Source organism: Jaculus jaculus, chromosome 3, assembly GCF_020740685.1.
Source record: "Jaculus jaculus isolate mJacJac1 chromosome 3, mJacJac1.mat.Y.cur, whole genome shotgun sequence".
NCBI lineage: Eukaryota > Metazoa > Chordata > Mammalia > Rodentia > Dipodidae > Jaculus > Jaculus jaculus.
This window is the reverse complement of record NC_059104.1, coordinates 17,454,376-17,470,850: the sequence shown is the minus strand read 5'-3', so window position 1 is coordinate 17,470,850 and position 16,475 is coordinate 17,454,376. Positions and strand designations below refer to the sequence as shown.

General features: G+C 43.3%; 1 protein-coding gene across 1 annotated transcript in view; it reads right to left on the bottom strand.

Moving 5' to 3' along the window:
* Positions 1 to 859: 859 nt before the first annotated feature.
* Positions 860 to 16,475, bottom strand: part of Dct (dopachrome tautomerase) — a 50,517-nt gene continuing 34,901 nt past the window's right edge. Inside the window, exons 7-8 of the mRNA XM_004651046.2 lie at positions 8,209 to 8,410; positions 860 to 2,460 (exon numbers count right to left, since the gene is read on the bottom strand). Of these exons, the coding sequence (XP_004651103.2) occupies positions 2,288 to 2,460; positions 8,209 to 8,410 (375 nt within the window). The 3' untranslated portion in view covers positions 860 to 2,287. The remainder of the gene's footprint in view (positions 2,461 to 8,208; positions 8,411 to 16,475) is intronic.

Here is a 16,475-nt window from a genome sequence, read left to right as displayed (position 1 = left end):
TGCTGCTGCTGCTGCTGCTTTCTCAAATAAAGTATATATATCCAACAATCCTGGCTCAGAGAATAGCCCTCCAAAGACAGCCATATTGCTGTGGTTTCTATGAATACCGTTAATAGCAGAATTCAGATCTGTGCATGTGGCTATGAGTAAGTGAACCGAGCCAACCTTCACCCCAGGGAGGATGCTGGGTTATCTTGGTTGTGATCTCTGAGCCTACTCACAAACACACCTATAACTTTATGAAGCTTGGACGTGGATTCAGCTCCAACAGGGCATTGGCCCTTCTTGTGACATTAACAATCATGCCAAAAGATCACACTGGTTCTTTGTGAATCAGGCACCCTTTTGTTCCCCCCCACACACACACACATAGAAGGTACCTCTAGAACCTTCTTAACACACATTCTTTATATATACAACAGCAGAGAGAGGAGTCCCGCGTAAAACATCAGCCTTATAATATGCAAACGATCAGACATGAGCAGATGGAATTTACTTTTATTTTTCTTCTTATTGTTTTGAAACAAGGTCCCATGCTGTCACCTAGGCTGCCCTCAAACTCAATAGCACTTCTTCTGCCCGAGCCTCCAAAGCGTTGGGAATACAGATGTGAGCCATCATGCCCGGCTTGAAATCTTAGTAACTTTTACCTTCTTAGGAGTGAGGACCGTCATGATAAATCTAAGCATTGTAGCAATGATTGCCTCATTCTAATTTCTCCTGTGATTATTTCTTAGCAGAACACAATCATGTGATCCCACATTGTTGTGTTTTGAACAGATGGTTTGCTTTTGAATGATAAGACTTAATTGATGAGCATTCATAAGTAATTACTAGTGTAGTGCTGCATTAATTACTATAGAGCTAACTTTTAACACAAATTCAAGTGAAGTATACAGAATGAAGCTACCTAGAAAAAGAGTTCGTTCAGTATCAAGGCAACGAGACCTCAGAGTAATGGGATTCTAATGGAATGGTTTCATGTTCAAGATTATAGCATCTCCAGCCTCAGCCCAGTCAGCCTTCCATAAAAGGGTTCCATAGTTGTCAATAGGCTTAGAATTGCGGATTAGTGAGAAAGTTCTAGAATTTTATGCCTGCATCTGCTTATCACTGTAGGGTCCATGTTTATCCCGTTACTGGGTTTTTATAATGGTCCTTCTGTCAGGAACTTCAATTTTTAAATAAACTGTGTCAAGTTCAGTTCATAAGACAGAACCGAGTTGAGCCTTCATCTTTTCACCCTCCATCCTCCATGGGAAGTACATCTTGTTTTCATCATAAAGGCTAGAGAAGACAGTATGAGAAGTACAAGGCTAAAGAGCAGCAGCTCAAGTCAAGGAGGAGGAGGTCACCTATAGCACTTTTTAGCTAAAAGGGAGTCTTCTTCAAGAGTCAGACCCTGCCACAGCCTGTACGTGGTCTGAATGTGCTGTCCCCCTGCCCCCAACAAGGCTTCATTGGTTTAAATTTAATCCCCATGATGAGATATTCCTAGGGGTAAAAACCTAATTGAACTTTGGTTCTAGCCGTTAGGAAGTAATTAGGATTAGATAGGGTCATCAGGATAGAGGGCCCGCTGATTGAGTCCTCATGAATTTAGAAGAAGACCAGGGAAAGAGAGCCGACCCACGCCTGCACAGGCTTTTCCTGACTCCTGGTATGTCAGAAATCCTCCGCAGGGTTCTGTCAACAAGAAAACCATCGTTAAGATGTAGCCTCCAGTCCTCCACATGGAAGACAATGAGCAAAACTCTTCTTCTCTTTGTAAAGTTGGCCACTCTTAGGTATTTCAATGCAGCAGTGAAAAGCTGATTGATACATTCCCCCCACCTACATCCCATTACAAAGGAAGACTTGATCATGGTCTTATCTAGGTGTCAGATTACACTGAGTTGCAAATGTACATGAATCCACTCTGATTTCTCTGTTTTTCTTGTCTGGGGTGGTGTGTGTGTGTGTGTGTGTGTGTGTGTGTGTGTGTGTGTGTGTTTTAGAAAAGGAAGAGGTTAACAGGAGGAATCTTTATCAAATACCACAGATTGTCAAGTCCATCTTACTTCCACAGTACAGACAGACCCCCATCAACTTCACAAGTTCATTAAACAAACAAGCCAACCAGAAACTCTAACTAAGCACACATCCTCTGTGCTAGGGATCACCGTCACAAGAGAACACAGGCCAAAGATTTTCACCTAAAGGAAGAACAATGAAAATTAATTGAATGACTGCCCAGGTCAGAACCAAGGCTTGGTTAGCCATTCTTCTAGGGTAAGGCAAGAGTGCGCTAAGCTTCCTCCATATATCTCTTGTGGCTTAAATGTGTCTCCATTAGTGGTGCATATCCTTTGCGAAGCCTTCTGTATTGGAGGAAAGCAAGTGTCCCCAAAAGACCAACCAAGGCCACCAGTGTTCCAGTAACCACTGAGAGTGTTGTGGTCCAATGTGGAGTATCTGCAACTGAAATTAAAGCAGAAGAGAAGGTTCTACAATTAGGATTTTCATCAGCTGGATTCTCTTTGGAAAGGAAGGGATCAACACACTTGTCTTGTACATGCATTTTCTTTTTAAATAGATTCTTGGTCTCTTTGGTTTATTGAGATAGGATCTCGGTCTAGCCCAGGCTGATCTGAAATTCACTATGTTGTCTCAGAGTGGCCTCGAATTCATGGTGATCCGCCCACCTCTGCCTCCCAAGTGCTGGGACTAAAGGCATGTGTCACTACTCCCAAGAATTTTTTTTTTTTATTATCAAATATTTTATTTATTTATTTGAGAGAGAGAGAGGGAAGCAGATAGAGAAAGAATGGGTGCACCAGGGCCTGTAGCCACTGCAAATGAACTCCAGATGCATGCACCACCTTGTACATCTGGCTAATGTGGGTCCTGGGGAACTGAAGCTGGCTCTTTCGGCCTTGCAGGCAAGCACCTTAACCACTGAGCCATCTCTCCAGCCCTTGTACATGCATTTTTGTGAGTGTAGCACAGCTAGCTGTCTAGAACTTCATCTTCTCTTTTCTCACTCTTTATCACATCCCTGAAATGGTACCTCATGACTTAACTATAGCAAATTTTGTAAATTTGTTGCAATAGATGTTTATATGCAGAACAAACTCTCTAAGGAAATATAGAACTACTTTTAAACTCATTTGTAAAAATGCATGCTAAAACGGTATCTGGAAATATACAACCCTCGGTGGGAAATTGTGTTATTGCCTCTACATTTGTTTTATAGGTGATAAATATGTGTGGGCGAGTAGATTGGCTCTTTTAACAGGAGACATTCAACAGCAGAAGCAGATGTAACCATTTAAGTAGTTGCGAATAAAACCAGAATTTGTCACATGATAAATCTAATCTTACACACACACACACACACACACACACACAGAGGGAGAGCAAGAGACAGAATTGGTAGCTAGGGGCTCAGCCCCTGAAATTGAACGCCAGATGCTTGCGCCACCTAGTGGGCATGTACGACCTTGCACTTGCCTCACTTTTGTGTGTCTGGCTTACATGGGATCTTTTTAAAAATTTATTTACTTGACAGAGAGAGAGAAAGGGAGAGAATAGGCATGCCATGACCTACAGACACCACAAACAAACTCCAGACACATTCACCACCTTGTGCATCTGGCTTATGTGGGCACTGGGGAATCGAAACTGGGTCCTTAGGCTTTGGAGACAAGTGCCTTAACTGCTAAGCCATCTCTCCGGCCCCCACATATATTTTATAATACTGTTACACAAATTAATGATTTTAAAAAGTATATTTAGGGCTGGAGAGATGGCTTAGCGGTTAAGCGCTTGCCTGTGAAGCCTAAGGACCCCGGTTCAAAGCTCGGTTCCCCAGGTCCCATGTTAGCCAGATGCGCAAGGGGGCGCACGCGTCTGGAGTTCGTTTGCAGAGGCTGGAAGCCCTGGCGTGCCCATTCTCTCTCTCTCCCTCTATCTGTCTTTCTCTCTGTGTCTGTCACTCTCAAATAAATAAATAAAAATTTTAAAAAAAATAAATAAAAAGTATATTTATGTCTATTTGTCATTCCTCTTAAAAGATATCTTTCTCTGAGCTAGCTATTCTAAAATTTTAATCCCTCTGAGTCAGCTTATGGTTCAATGCCCTACCTTCATCTAAAGACCAGACTATCTTCCCCCTCAACCTCACAGAAGGTCAGTGCTCATCCTGATAAAAGAGAATTTTGATATATCTCTTCCTGATACAGTCCACCAACACCTATTACTAGTTTCATTTAGAATTTTTTAAAAAAATTATTTGAGAGAAAGAGGCAGAGAGAGAAAGAGAGAGTGAGAGAGAATGGACTCAGCAGGGCCTCCAGCCACTGCAAATGAACTCCAGATGCATGTGCCACCTTGTGCATCTGGCTTATGTGGGTCCTGGGGAATCAAACCTGGGTCCTTTGGCTTTGCAGGCAAATGCCTTAACCACTAAGCTATCTCTCCAGCTCTTTATCTAGCAATTGTTTTGCCAGTTCTTTCAAGAGATATTTCCTGTCTATATTATTCTTTAATATGGTAAAAAATATATATATATAAATTAAATTGTATCACCCTCACCATCTCTTAATATTGGTATGTGGCATTCACATTGCTGTATGACTGAAAATACCATTGTTCACAGAACTTTTTCACCCTAGGAAACTGAAATCTTGTACTCAATGTATGATGAGTCACCATTCTTTCTGCCCTGAGCCCCTGGTCACTGCTGTTTGTCTGTCTCTGTGAGCTGTACTAGTCTATATTCTTATATATGTGGAATCATGTAACATGTGCCTTGTCACCAATAGCACATGTCATTTCCCTTAATGTCTTTAAAGTTTATCCTCACTGTAGTATCAGAATAATGTTGCATTATATGTATATATTTTGTTTATATGTGCATATTTGTAAAAATATTTTATTTATTCATTTATTTATCAAAGAGAGAGAGAAAGAGGCAGATATAGACAGAGAATGGGTGCACCAGGACCTCCAGCTTCTGCAAAGGAACTCCAGACACCTGCGCCACCTTGTGCATCTGGCATATGTGGGTACTGGGGAATCGAATCTGGGTCCTTAGGCTTCACAGGCAAGCACCTTAACTGCTGAGCCATCTCTCCAGCCCTATGTGTGTATCTTTAATGGACACTTGGGTTGTTCCCATCTTCAGTTGTTATGAATAACGATGCTCTAATAATGGGTACACAGTTGTGTCTTCACAGCTCTGCCTTCAGTTCTTTTGGGTATATACCAACAAATGAGATTGTTGGGTCACATGGCAATTCTACACTTCACTTTCTGAAAAAGTTCCATAATGTTTACCACAGTGGTTGTGCAACCTCATATTCCCACCATCAATGCACAAGTGTTTCCATTTCTCTACATCCTTGTTAGCATGTCATTTTTCTGCTTTGGTTTTAGGGTAGTGACCTAAAGGGTATGAGGTGATTGTCTATGGCCATACTACCCTGAATGTGCCCAATCTCATCTGAGATGACATTCCAGGAGGGTATCTGTTGACTTTTAAGGCTCTGTGTAATCAGGCCAGGTTACAGATGAGAATGTCAGTCATAACAATCCTCTGCCCAGAACTTCCAATACCATAGGGTATATGAGAGAAAGAAATTTTCTTTATGCTCTGAAGTTTCCATAATTTTAGTCCATAAAGCAAACTTATATGAGGCAGGTTAACAAGAGGAAAGAAATACTAATTTATGGAAGCATAAGTGCATAGGAATACTACAGAGGTCAAAACTGTAAGAGCCCTTGGGTAAAGCTTAAATACTTTATAAAGGACAGGGAAGTGTGGCTTGCACCATGCCTGCCTATGGAAATGGAAGCAGGTGACAAGCATAGTCTGTATCTTTGGATATTACTATGTTTGATCCCAGAGAAAAAGAAAGATGTTTATCCACCAAGATGGCTCGGTGGCTAAATCACTTAACACACAAGCCTGAGTTAGGAACCTCAGACTCCATACAGAGGCTAGAAGTCATAGTGAGCTTCTGTAATCTCAGTACACCAAAGGTGAATAGCGGGGCAGAGACAGGACAACTTCCGGGAAATTTACAGACCATCCAGCCTGGTCAACTCAGTGGTCAACAACAAACAAGAAGAGACCCTACCCCAAAGTGGAAGGGAAGGGCTGACTCTCAAAAGTTGTCCTCGGACTGATATAGAATGGAGGTGGACAACAGGAATGAGACATTACAGCAGAGGAAGGACGACTTGGAAAGAGGAGGTTACTCGGGAAAATGGGGCTCGGAGAGGGGACAAGAGAAGCTAATGGGATGCAAATGTGCCCCTTACAGTGTGTTCATGTATTGAAGTTCTCAGTTAAAAATGTTTTTTAAAAAAAAAAAAAAAGAAAAAAGATGACCACAAAAAACTTAAGTCAGCAAGAACAGGAAGTAGCAGATACAAAGGTAGAAAGAGAAGCAGGGAAGATTCTAGAAAGAGGGGCAGGTGACTCTGGGCAGAGTCAGAGAGAAGGGAGCTCAGAGTGGTCTTGCTTACTTTGTAATCTGAGATTTAGGGACAATGGGTCTCTGTGAGGTTCTACTCGAGCTTCTTGGTACATTAAGATTGTTTTTTTCTTTTCTTTTTATTTTTTTATTTTTTTTTATTTTTAAATTTTTTATTTATTTATCTGAGAGCGACAGACACAGAGAGAAAGACAGATAGAGGGAGAGAGAGAGAATGGGCGCGCCAGGGCTTCCAGCCTCTGCAAACGAACTCCAGACGCGTGCACCCCCTTATGCATCTGGCTAATGTGGGACCTGGGGAACCGAGCCTCGAACCAGGGTCCTTAGGCTTCACAGGCAAGCGCTTAACCGCTAAGCCATCTCTCCAGCCCTGTTTTTTTCTTTTCTTTCTTGAACTTTCCTAATACTCTTTAAAGGACATGTGAAGTTATATTGAAGTCTAGACAAAAGAAAGGAAGAAAAAAAAATATGTGTCCATATCTACACTAAAAAACAAATAAAAACATGTCCTATTTAGAATCAGTTGGGAAGAGTTAACTTAAAAAAAAAAATCTGGGCTGGAGAGATGGCTTAACGGTTAAGCGCTTGCCTGTGAAGCCTAAGGACCCTGTTTCAAGACTCGATTCACCAGGACCCACATCAGCCAGATGTATAAGGAGGCACACATGTCTGGAGTTCGTTTGCAGTGGCTGGAGGCCCTGGCATGCCCTCTCCATTTCTGTCTGTCGCTCTCAAATAGATAAATAAAAAAATGAACAAAAAATATTTTTTAAAAATCTACAGTTTAAAACCATGGTCATGAAAGCAGGCACATAAACCTTCATGTAGTCTAGTTAGTTGTCAGGCTAATGTCATCCTGTGTGAACTTGAGCTTGCTGTCTTGACAGAGTGAACGCTGACTGAAAGTGATTGATCCAGCTGCAAACTAATATAAAGGTATCAACCTAACAAACAACAGTCTACATTCCAAACTATAGTGAGGCTGGAGAGATGGCTTAGTGGGTAAGATGCTTGCCTCTGAAGCTTAAGGACCCTGGCTCAATTCTCCAGGTACCACATAAGCCAAATATACATGGTGGCACATGTGTCTGGAATTTGTTTGCAGTGGCTAGAGGCCCTGGTGCACTGATTTTTTTTCTCTCTCTCTCTCCCTCTGTCTGTAATAATAAATAAAACACTTTTTTAAAAACCTATAATGATGTTCTACTAATTATGAAGGCTTTGCATTAATATTAATATTTTAAAATATTGCCTTATATCATTACCACAATTAATGGGGTTTTCTGGCCTCCTTTTGAATTTTGTGGTGAGACTCTCTCATGCTGTCTCATCATACCCAAGCCCTGTGTAAAGACAATGATCTTACTCGTCTCTAGCCCGTGTGGCTGGCTCAATTTATCAGTTTATACATTTCAATGACCACAGGGCTGCTTGCCATGTACCCGATTAAATTCAGATAGACTTGTATCTAGCTCCTCTGCGGAATAACGTCTCTTAATGACCTGCAGTTTTCTAAAGCAGTCTGCAGCCAGCCCCTTTCTGATGTCTAATTGGTAGCTTAATAGCTCATCTTGTTAAATCCAAAGATATTCTAGAAAATAGCCAATAAACTTAACTCAACCTGAATGCTTCAATTAAAGGTCTTGGTTTACAATAAAAAGAAAGAAAGTAAGTAAGCGTCTTTAGAAGTCGAATGAATCACCCATTTAGAAGCTGTGTTCCTTACCTGACAGGTCAATGGCATAACTGTAGCCAAGATGGTCTGCAGTTAAGAAGAGCTCTTCATTAGTCACCGGTGGGAAGAAGGGAACCATGTTATACAACCGATTATGCCCAATGGGGGCCAGCTCCTGAGGCCAGGCATCTGTAGGAGGATTGTTTCTTTTTAGCCACTCATCGAAGATGGCGTCGGTGAAGGAATGGAGGACCTGAAAGGCAGCATGGTATTGATGCTGGTCAGTCTGCTTTAATCAGCCAATATAACTAGAATTTCTCTATGATGGATTGGAATTCTTATTTTAAATTTATTCTTATTTATTTGAAAAAGAGAGAGAGAGAGAGAGAATGGGTGTGCCAGGGCCTCCAGCCACTGCAAACAAACTCCAGATGCATGTGCCACCTTGTACATCTGGCTTGTGTAGTCCCTGGGGAATTGAACTTGCCACTAAGCCATCTCTCCAGCCACTGGGTGGGAATTCTTGACTCTAAGATCATCTGCATTGCCAATCTAACCTTGATAACACATTCACTGGCTTTTTTGATGAAGTCTTTTGATGGTATGTGGACACATCTCTTCAAACAGAATTGTAAACACTTGTTAAGTGAACCAATGAGAGTTCATGTTGCAGAGTTCACATTGGTGTGGAAACATCTTTGGCATGTGTCTGCTAATTATTAATTTCAGGGGAAAAAGCAAGTGCGAAAAACGCATGTTCTCATCACTATTCAGATGCTCTGGTTCAGCAGGAGCGGGGAAGGGGTAGCAGTTACTATTCCTGTAGAATGAATGGCTGGGGAGATGGTTCAGTGGGTCAGAGCACTTGCTATGCAAACATGAGAGACTCAGATGGCCTGAGTTCGACCCTACATCAAGAGTGGAGCATGACCACCTGTAACCCCCGTTGCTTGGAAGGGATGGAGAATCCCCGAGCTCGATGGTCAAGAGGACTCACCGAACACAGAAGCCCCGGCTTTAGTGAGAGACCCCCACCTCCAGGAAGTAAAGCATAGGAATGGTCGAAGAGTGGGGGGTCCCTGGATCCTGGGGGCTGCGGTTCCCCGAAGGCATCCAGGCAGCTGTGGAGAGCAGGGTCTTCAGCGGCCATGAGCACAACGGGACGCACAGGGAAATGGGTTTATAAGCAGTCGAGAGCTGGAAGAAGGCCCTAAGGGGCTTGGTGGGTTCAAAGGTTGCTAGTCGATGTCTAGGGACATTTATTCCGGCGCATGGGGAAGCAGTCCTAGGGATCCACGCAGTGGCAGAAAGAGGGCCTCAGGGGGATGGGCAGCGCGAAGGTGCTGGCTGATAAGGAGTTTCCCAGGCAACTGGCCAAAGGTCACAGGGCTCTGGACGAAGCCTAAGTTCAGCTGTGCCGGGCTTGGAGAGGGAGTGACAGCCTGCAGCCCGGTGATCCTTAGCCATGCCTGGCAGCTTAGACCTGTCTCCTGAAGGCTCCAGCCTGTGCCCAGGAGTGCCCGACAGAAGAGGGTGCCTGATGCTGTCCTCTGGACTGTGCACACGTGAAGACTGAATGCACACATCTGCACACACACACACGCACACCACACACAGTAAGTGATAAACTAGTGGACTGAGAAGAAAATCACTCAAATGGGTTTTCAAATTCTGCCCATCACCCTCTTCAGTCTCCACCATTTTACAAACCTTTTCCTTGAAACTCTTGGTGTCATGCCAATGGCAGAAAGTCTGAAAATGTTCGAATCCACAGTGCCCTTATTCATTTTCTCAAGTAAGTTACAAAGTCCTTTCTGAACTCAGCAACCCTATATTTGAAAATGTCCCCCAGCAGAATGTCCATGTGAATAGGCCTGAGTCTGCAGTAGGTATAAAAGGAGAAATTCAATCCAAACTTCACACCTGGCTTCCTCCATCACTTCCTCTGTCATTCCTAGGCTGTAAGTTCGGGAGCTCAAGACCAGAATCTGCTTTTCTTGCCTCCTTTGCCCAAAGATGGACACCTCAGGGCCACAACATGAGAAGCCCAACTGTCTGGAGACGGCCATGCTGGAAGGGAGCTCAAGCCAGCTCACCCGGAGGGAAGCCTTGAGGCTTCAGGAACAGAGAACAAAGGCCAGCCAGGCCACACCTGCTTTAATAGCCACCACCAACAGAGTGTCATGGTATTGGGATCCTGAGCCAGAGCAGCCCAGTCCAGCTCCACCAGCATTTTATTTATTTATGTATTATTGGTTTTCCGAGGTGGGGTCTCACTCTGGCCCAGGCTGACCTGGAATTCACTATGTTGTCTCAGGCTGGCCTTGAACTCACGGCGATACTCCTACCTCTGCCTCCCAGGTGCTGGGATTAAAGGCGTGCGCCACCAAGCCCGGCTAGGTTTTTTTTGTTGTTGTTGTTCGTCTTTATTTTAATTCATGTTTGATCACAGATTTATCCATTAAGCACTATACATTTACAGAAGTTCCAAAGAAACTGATTTGATGGACTTGAACTTAGGGAGGACTCCAGAGGGCTGGAGTTCAAACCCAAGCTTTTATGGGTTAATGTTTACCAACCAAGCCACATCTACTGCTCCTAAGTAACAAAGGAGAGGCAGACACAATTGGTGCTGCAAATGTGCCAAAGGGCTTCAAATTCATACTCCAAGAGCTGTGTTCCATCCCTAGTATTGCACAAAATGAAATAAAGCCCAAAGGTCAAAACCCACAAAACATTACCAGCTCTAATTTAAAAGACCCCAAGTCAAGCATGTAGTTAGTTGTCACAAGTCATGTTTGGCTCCTCTTCTTTCCTTAATGAAGTTACTTGAAGTAGGAAACAAATTCACAGCAGACAAACAGCAACCAGCACACAACTCCAAAAAGTTTTTTTTTTTTTTTAACCAAAATTCATGAGACATGATGAGAGAAATCATGAGAGATGGGCTGATCATGGATGCTTCAGGCCACTAAGTATTGGGGTGATCACTTCTGTGTCAGGGAAGAACAAAACCAAGGGAAAAACAGGTCTGAACCTGGTGTGGCTGGCCCATATCTACTGACACACGCTGACTCCCGATCCCCACGAGAGCACAGCGATGAGAGGAGTGACGGTAAGGTTTGAGATGACACAGACTGAGCCCTGACCTGGTGACCAGAGAGAGAGGACTGAAGACATCAGCAGTGGTCACCAGCACGTGACAGTGGGAAGATGGAGGGGACAACAGAGCCCCCGTCAAAGTTCTGTCCATGCTGGAAATGACAGCCCCGTGCCTGTCACTGTGGCTATAACGTCAGCCCTGTTACTGTTTTCACTTGAGGTCAGGACTGACAGGAGAAGAATTAAGAAATTTGTACCCCACAAGGATATGTGGACTACTGCGGCTCTGAAATCATGACTTTGCCCGCTCATAAAAAGCTGAGCACTTAGAAGAGCCCATGACGTGTAATTATAAATAGATTAATGGGTTCCTACCTGTACTATGTCAAACGCTGGTCTAAGAACCTCAACCATGATGAAACGTTGAACCCTCAAACCATACGACAGTGCAGATGCCACTTGCATTGAGTGCGCAGGCTACTGTAAAAAGTACCACTAGACACTTACTTCTGGAGGATAGAAGATGTCAGCAGAGCCACTTCCTCCAAAGTGCTGCAATGGAGAATCTGTCCCAAGCCCCTTGCCCAGCTTCTGAGGAACCTTGCTGTTGGTTACAGATCTTGGTCCTTATCCACGCATCTTGTTTACTCTGTGTGCAGCTGTCCGTGTCAAAATCTCCCCTTTGACATGGACACCACTGTGGCTTGAATGTCTTCCCTCCACATTTCCACTGAAATTTTAATTGTCACTGTAATAGCCCTGAGGGGTGACAGAGCTCAGTGGTCAGACCCTATTGCTGAAAACGCCACAGGCTGCAAGCACGGGATAACATGTGATCTCCCGCTGGAACTGAGCAGGAAGCCAGCTCCCGGCTGGCCCATCCTCATATTGCTGGGAAGTGTTACGTGAGCTCCTGGGGGACAATGGTCACCCACAGCATGAAGGAGCAGGAGATCCCGGGAGCTACACAATCAACCAGCCAGAAAAGCTGTGCCCATCTATGCAATAGTAGCACACAGGAGCAATTGATGGCTCTCTGACTGGGTGTGAGGCTTGCTCAGTGCCCTGAGAATCAAGTCAGAATCCTATGGATAGGAAGGTCATAGACTCTAGAGAGAAGCTCCCACTGTTCTATGGATCAGAAGAGGGCACACCCATCAAAAAGTCTGAAGAGAGCCGGACGTGGTGGTGCATGCCTTTAATCCCAGCACTCGGGAGGCAGAGGTAGGAGGATCTCTTTGAGTTCGAGGCCACTCTGAGACTACATAGTGAATTCCAGGTCAGCCTGAGCTAGAGTGAGACCCTACCTTGAAAAAAATCAAAACAAACAAAAAAGTCTGAAGATACTACACTGCCTTTGGTCAATGCTACTCTCACTCTTGGTTGAAAAATCTACTTTTTTTTTTTAACAGATGTCAGTGAATACTGGGGAGAACCAAGATCTATCAATATGACAAGCAAAGGTAGCCAAATGCCTAGCATGAGAAGGGTCATCCTGATTACATATACCAGGATCCAGGAGACACTACAGAGAAAGTGGCAATTTAAATCCGAGTGCTGCTCTCACTGATAGACTAACAACCATCTCCAGAGAGACAGGGTAGACACTGAGGAGACCTAAAGCTCACCAAAGCAGAAATTCAGAGAACACAGAGAGCTCAACACTAAAGGAGACTTATAATATGACTGCCCAGGCTCAGAGATTCTGTTATAGCATCAAAAAGTGTGCCACGGCCTCACCCATATTTGATTAGGGACCTACCCGACACCAATATGGCCTTGTCTGAGCTTACTATGTCTGTAATTACCCTACATATCCTGCGGAATTAGGATTTCGATTTTTTAATTTATTTTTTTAATTGACAACTTCCATAATTGTAAACAATATCCCATGGTAATTCCCCCCCACCCCCACTTTCCCCTTTGAAACTCCACTCTCCAGCATATCCCCTCCCCCTTTCAATCAGCCTCTTGGATTTCAATATTTGATTGAGGAACAGGCATAATTTCAACCATAAGCATGTTACTACACATGGAGACTGTAAGGTCTAAATGCATTAAGTGGATGGCCCAAGAGCACACAGCTGGCATATGGTAGAGTAAAGATTTGAACCCAGGAAGTCTGGTTCTACAGTCAAGTTCTTAAACCTTATTCCTCTAGATGCTGCAATTATTGATACTACCCTCAGCTCAACTATAAAGAGACAAATCAAGTTTTTAAAAATTTTCTATTGACAACATCCATTCATACACACAATGTACACAATCATTAGCCCCTCCCACCAGTTCCCCTTTTCCTCCTCTCCCATGCTTGTCCCTTTTCTGATAGATAGATGATGGATGGATGGATGGATGGGTGGATGGATGGATGGATAGATAGATAGATAGATAGATAGATAGATAGATAGATAGATAGACAGATAGACAGATAGACAGATAGACAGATAGATAGATGGGGATGGATGGATGGATGAATAGGTAGATAGATAGATAGGTAGATAGATAGATAGATAGATAGATGAATAGATAGATAGATAGATAGATAGATAGAAAGAGGCAGAGACAGAGAGAGAATAGGCACACCAGGGCCTCCAGCCACTGCAAACGAACTCCAGATGCATGTGCTCCCTTGTGCATCTGGCTTATGTGGGTTCTGGAGAGTTGAACTGGGATCCTTTGGCTTTGCAGGCAAATGCCTTAACCACTAGGCCATCTTTCTAGCCACTAGTTTTTTTTTTCTTTTTAAATGAAGCATCCATTAAACTTTTCTGAACCTTTTTAAAATTTATTTATTTATTTTTATTTGAGACAGAGAGAAAAGGAGAGTGAGAGAGAATGGGTGCGCCAGGGCCTTTAGCCACTGTAAATGAACTCCAGACTCATGTGCCACTTTGTGCATCTGGCTTACGTGGGACCTGAAGAGTCAAACTTGGGTCCTTAGGCTTCATAGGCAAGGACCTTAATTTGTTAGGCTATCTCTCCAGCCTCCTCTTCTGGTCTTTTATTGACAAATTTTATGTATGAACATGATGAGAAATCAGTTTTAGAGCACGTTCCTAAACTTTGAAAATGAGGAGAAAGCACAGTCTGACCTAGGTGTTCCAAGTCAATTATGAACCTTTACTTACTTTCTGAGTCCAAACAAAGGTAAAACAGTGATTAGAGAAGAGGCTCTGAGGACACAAGGAGAATGCAGTCTCAGAGCAACCAAAGGCAAATGACTTCAGGGAAGATAGCAGAGCTCACCAGACGCAAAATGTGTAATTACAAAGCAGACAACATTCTAAAGCCATTCATAATCCAGAGAGATAAAAGAATAGAGGAGAATAATAAGGGCAACAATAGGCCTCAGAAGGCTGTAAAACAAACAGTAAATTCTCCAGTAGGAATGACATAGAGAATGCCTAATTTATAGAGTGTAATAAAAAGGCTGGTGTGTGCTGAGACATTGCAAAACACACCATGAAAAATGTGCCACAGGTAAGAACTTCCCGCAGGCTAGAAAGAGGAGTGGCGTCACCACAGAATAGGTATTTTTGTTAAAGTTGTGGATGTTGGTCCTCAAAAAGATGCTTTAGATTATTCTTGGTATGCCACAATTGCATATTTGAATTGAAAATGAACTTGGATTTGGCCCCTATGAAGACCAACTGCCATTTTGGGATCAGATATGAAAGCAAAAGTTAAGTGAGAGTATGTTGCCAGGTCCTTTTGCCCACTACAGAGACACAGAGCTTTATGTTGGGAATAAAAAGAATTTAGGGCTAGAGAGATGGCATAGCAGTTAAGGTGCTTGTCTGCAAAGCCAAGGGACCTAAGTTCGACTCCCTAGGACCCATGTAAGCCAGATGCACAAGGGGGTACATGCATCTGGAGTTTGTATGCAGTGGCTGGACACTCTGGTGTGCCCATTCTCTCTCTATCTCTACCTGCCTATTTCTGTATCTCTCTCTCCCTCAAATAAATAAATGATAAAAATATTTTTTAAAAAATAATAATTTAGTGTTTCAGAAATGATTTTCCAAAACTTTGCATATAGACCCATTCTACCTTGCTTTTAATAAAGTGAGGATAAGTACAAGAAAAAAGGGAGAAATCACTAAGTCTTAGCTTTGAGTATGTGAGTACATGAGATTTTACTGGAAAAAGAAAGACTTTTAATGTAACTTCTGCAGGAGAAAGCAATCGATCAGCGCACACCATACTTGTAGGCATGACAATGATGAAACACAGAATGATGCGTGCTTCCCCTCGTCAAGATCACTGGAGGGTAAGGTTACTACTGGAGGGCCTTAACAAAGGGCTGTAAATTCAGATGCTTGCCGGAGTAGGGAAATGAGAAGAGTTTCAGGGTTTCTGCGCCTGGAGAAAAGAAGCCACGATGTCTGAGTATGGCTGCAGAAAGGTGTGTGTCTTACCGAAGACCAGCAATGCTGTTGACTTTTACAACCGGAGTCTGTATGTGATCATGCCAATCACACATCATTCATAGAGAGGATCTTAAGGTGGTAACATAATACTCTTGTGGTCCTCTAAGGGTCAGAAGGACAGAGGGAATTAAGACATGATCGTTTAAAAGTCAGATGGCCAACATAAACACAGGCACATATGGAACCTCTAATTAAAAAAAAAGTTGGGGCCAGGCGTGGTGGCCCACACCTTTAATCCCAGCACTTGGAAGGCAGAGGTAGGAGGATCCCATGAGTTCGAGGCCACCCTGAGACTCCATAGTGAATTCCAGGTCAGCCTGGACTAGAGTGAGACCCTACCTCGAAAAAACAAAAAATATAAAATAAAAATAAATTTTAAAAGTTGGGATCTGGAGAGATTGCTAAATGGTTAAGGTGCTTGCCTGCAAAACCCAAAAACCTGTGTTCAATTCCACAGTACCCATGTAGAGCCAGATGCACAAAGTGGTGCATGCATCTGGAGTTTGTTTGCAGTGTCTGGAGGCCCTGGCATACCTATTCTCTCTCTCTCTCTCTCTCTCTGTATCTCTCTTTCTGCTTGCAAGTAAATAAATAAATAGGAACAAGAGAGATGGCTTAGTGGTTAAGCACTTGCCTGTGAAGCCTAAGGACCCTGGTTCAAGGCTCAATTCCCCAAGTCCCACATAAGCCAGATGCACAAGGGGGCGCATGCATCTGGAGTTCATTTACAGTGGCTGGAGGCTCTGATGTACCCATTCTCTATCTGTCTGTCTCTTTCTCTCTCTG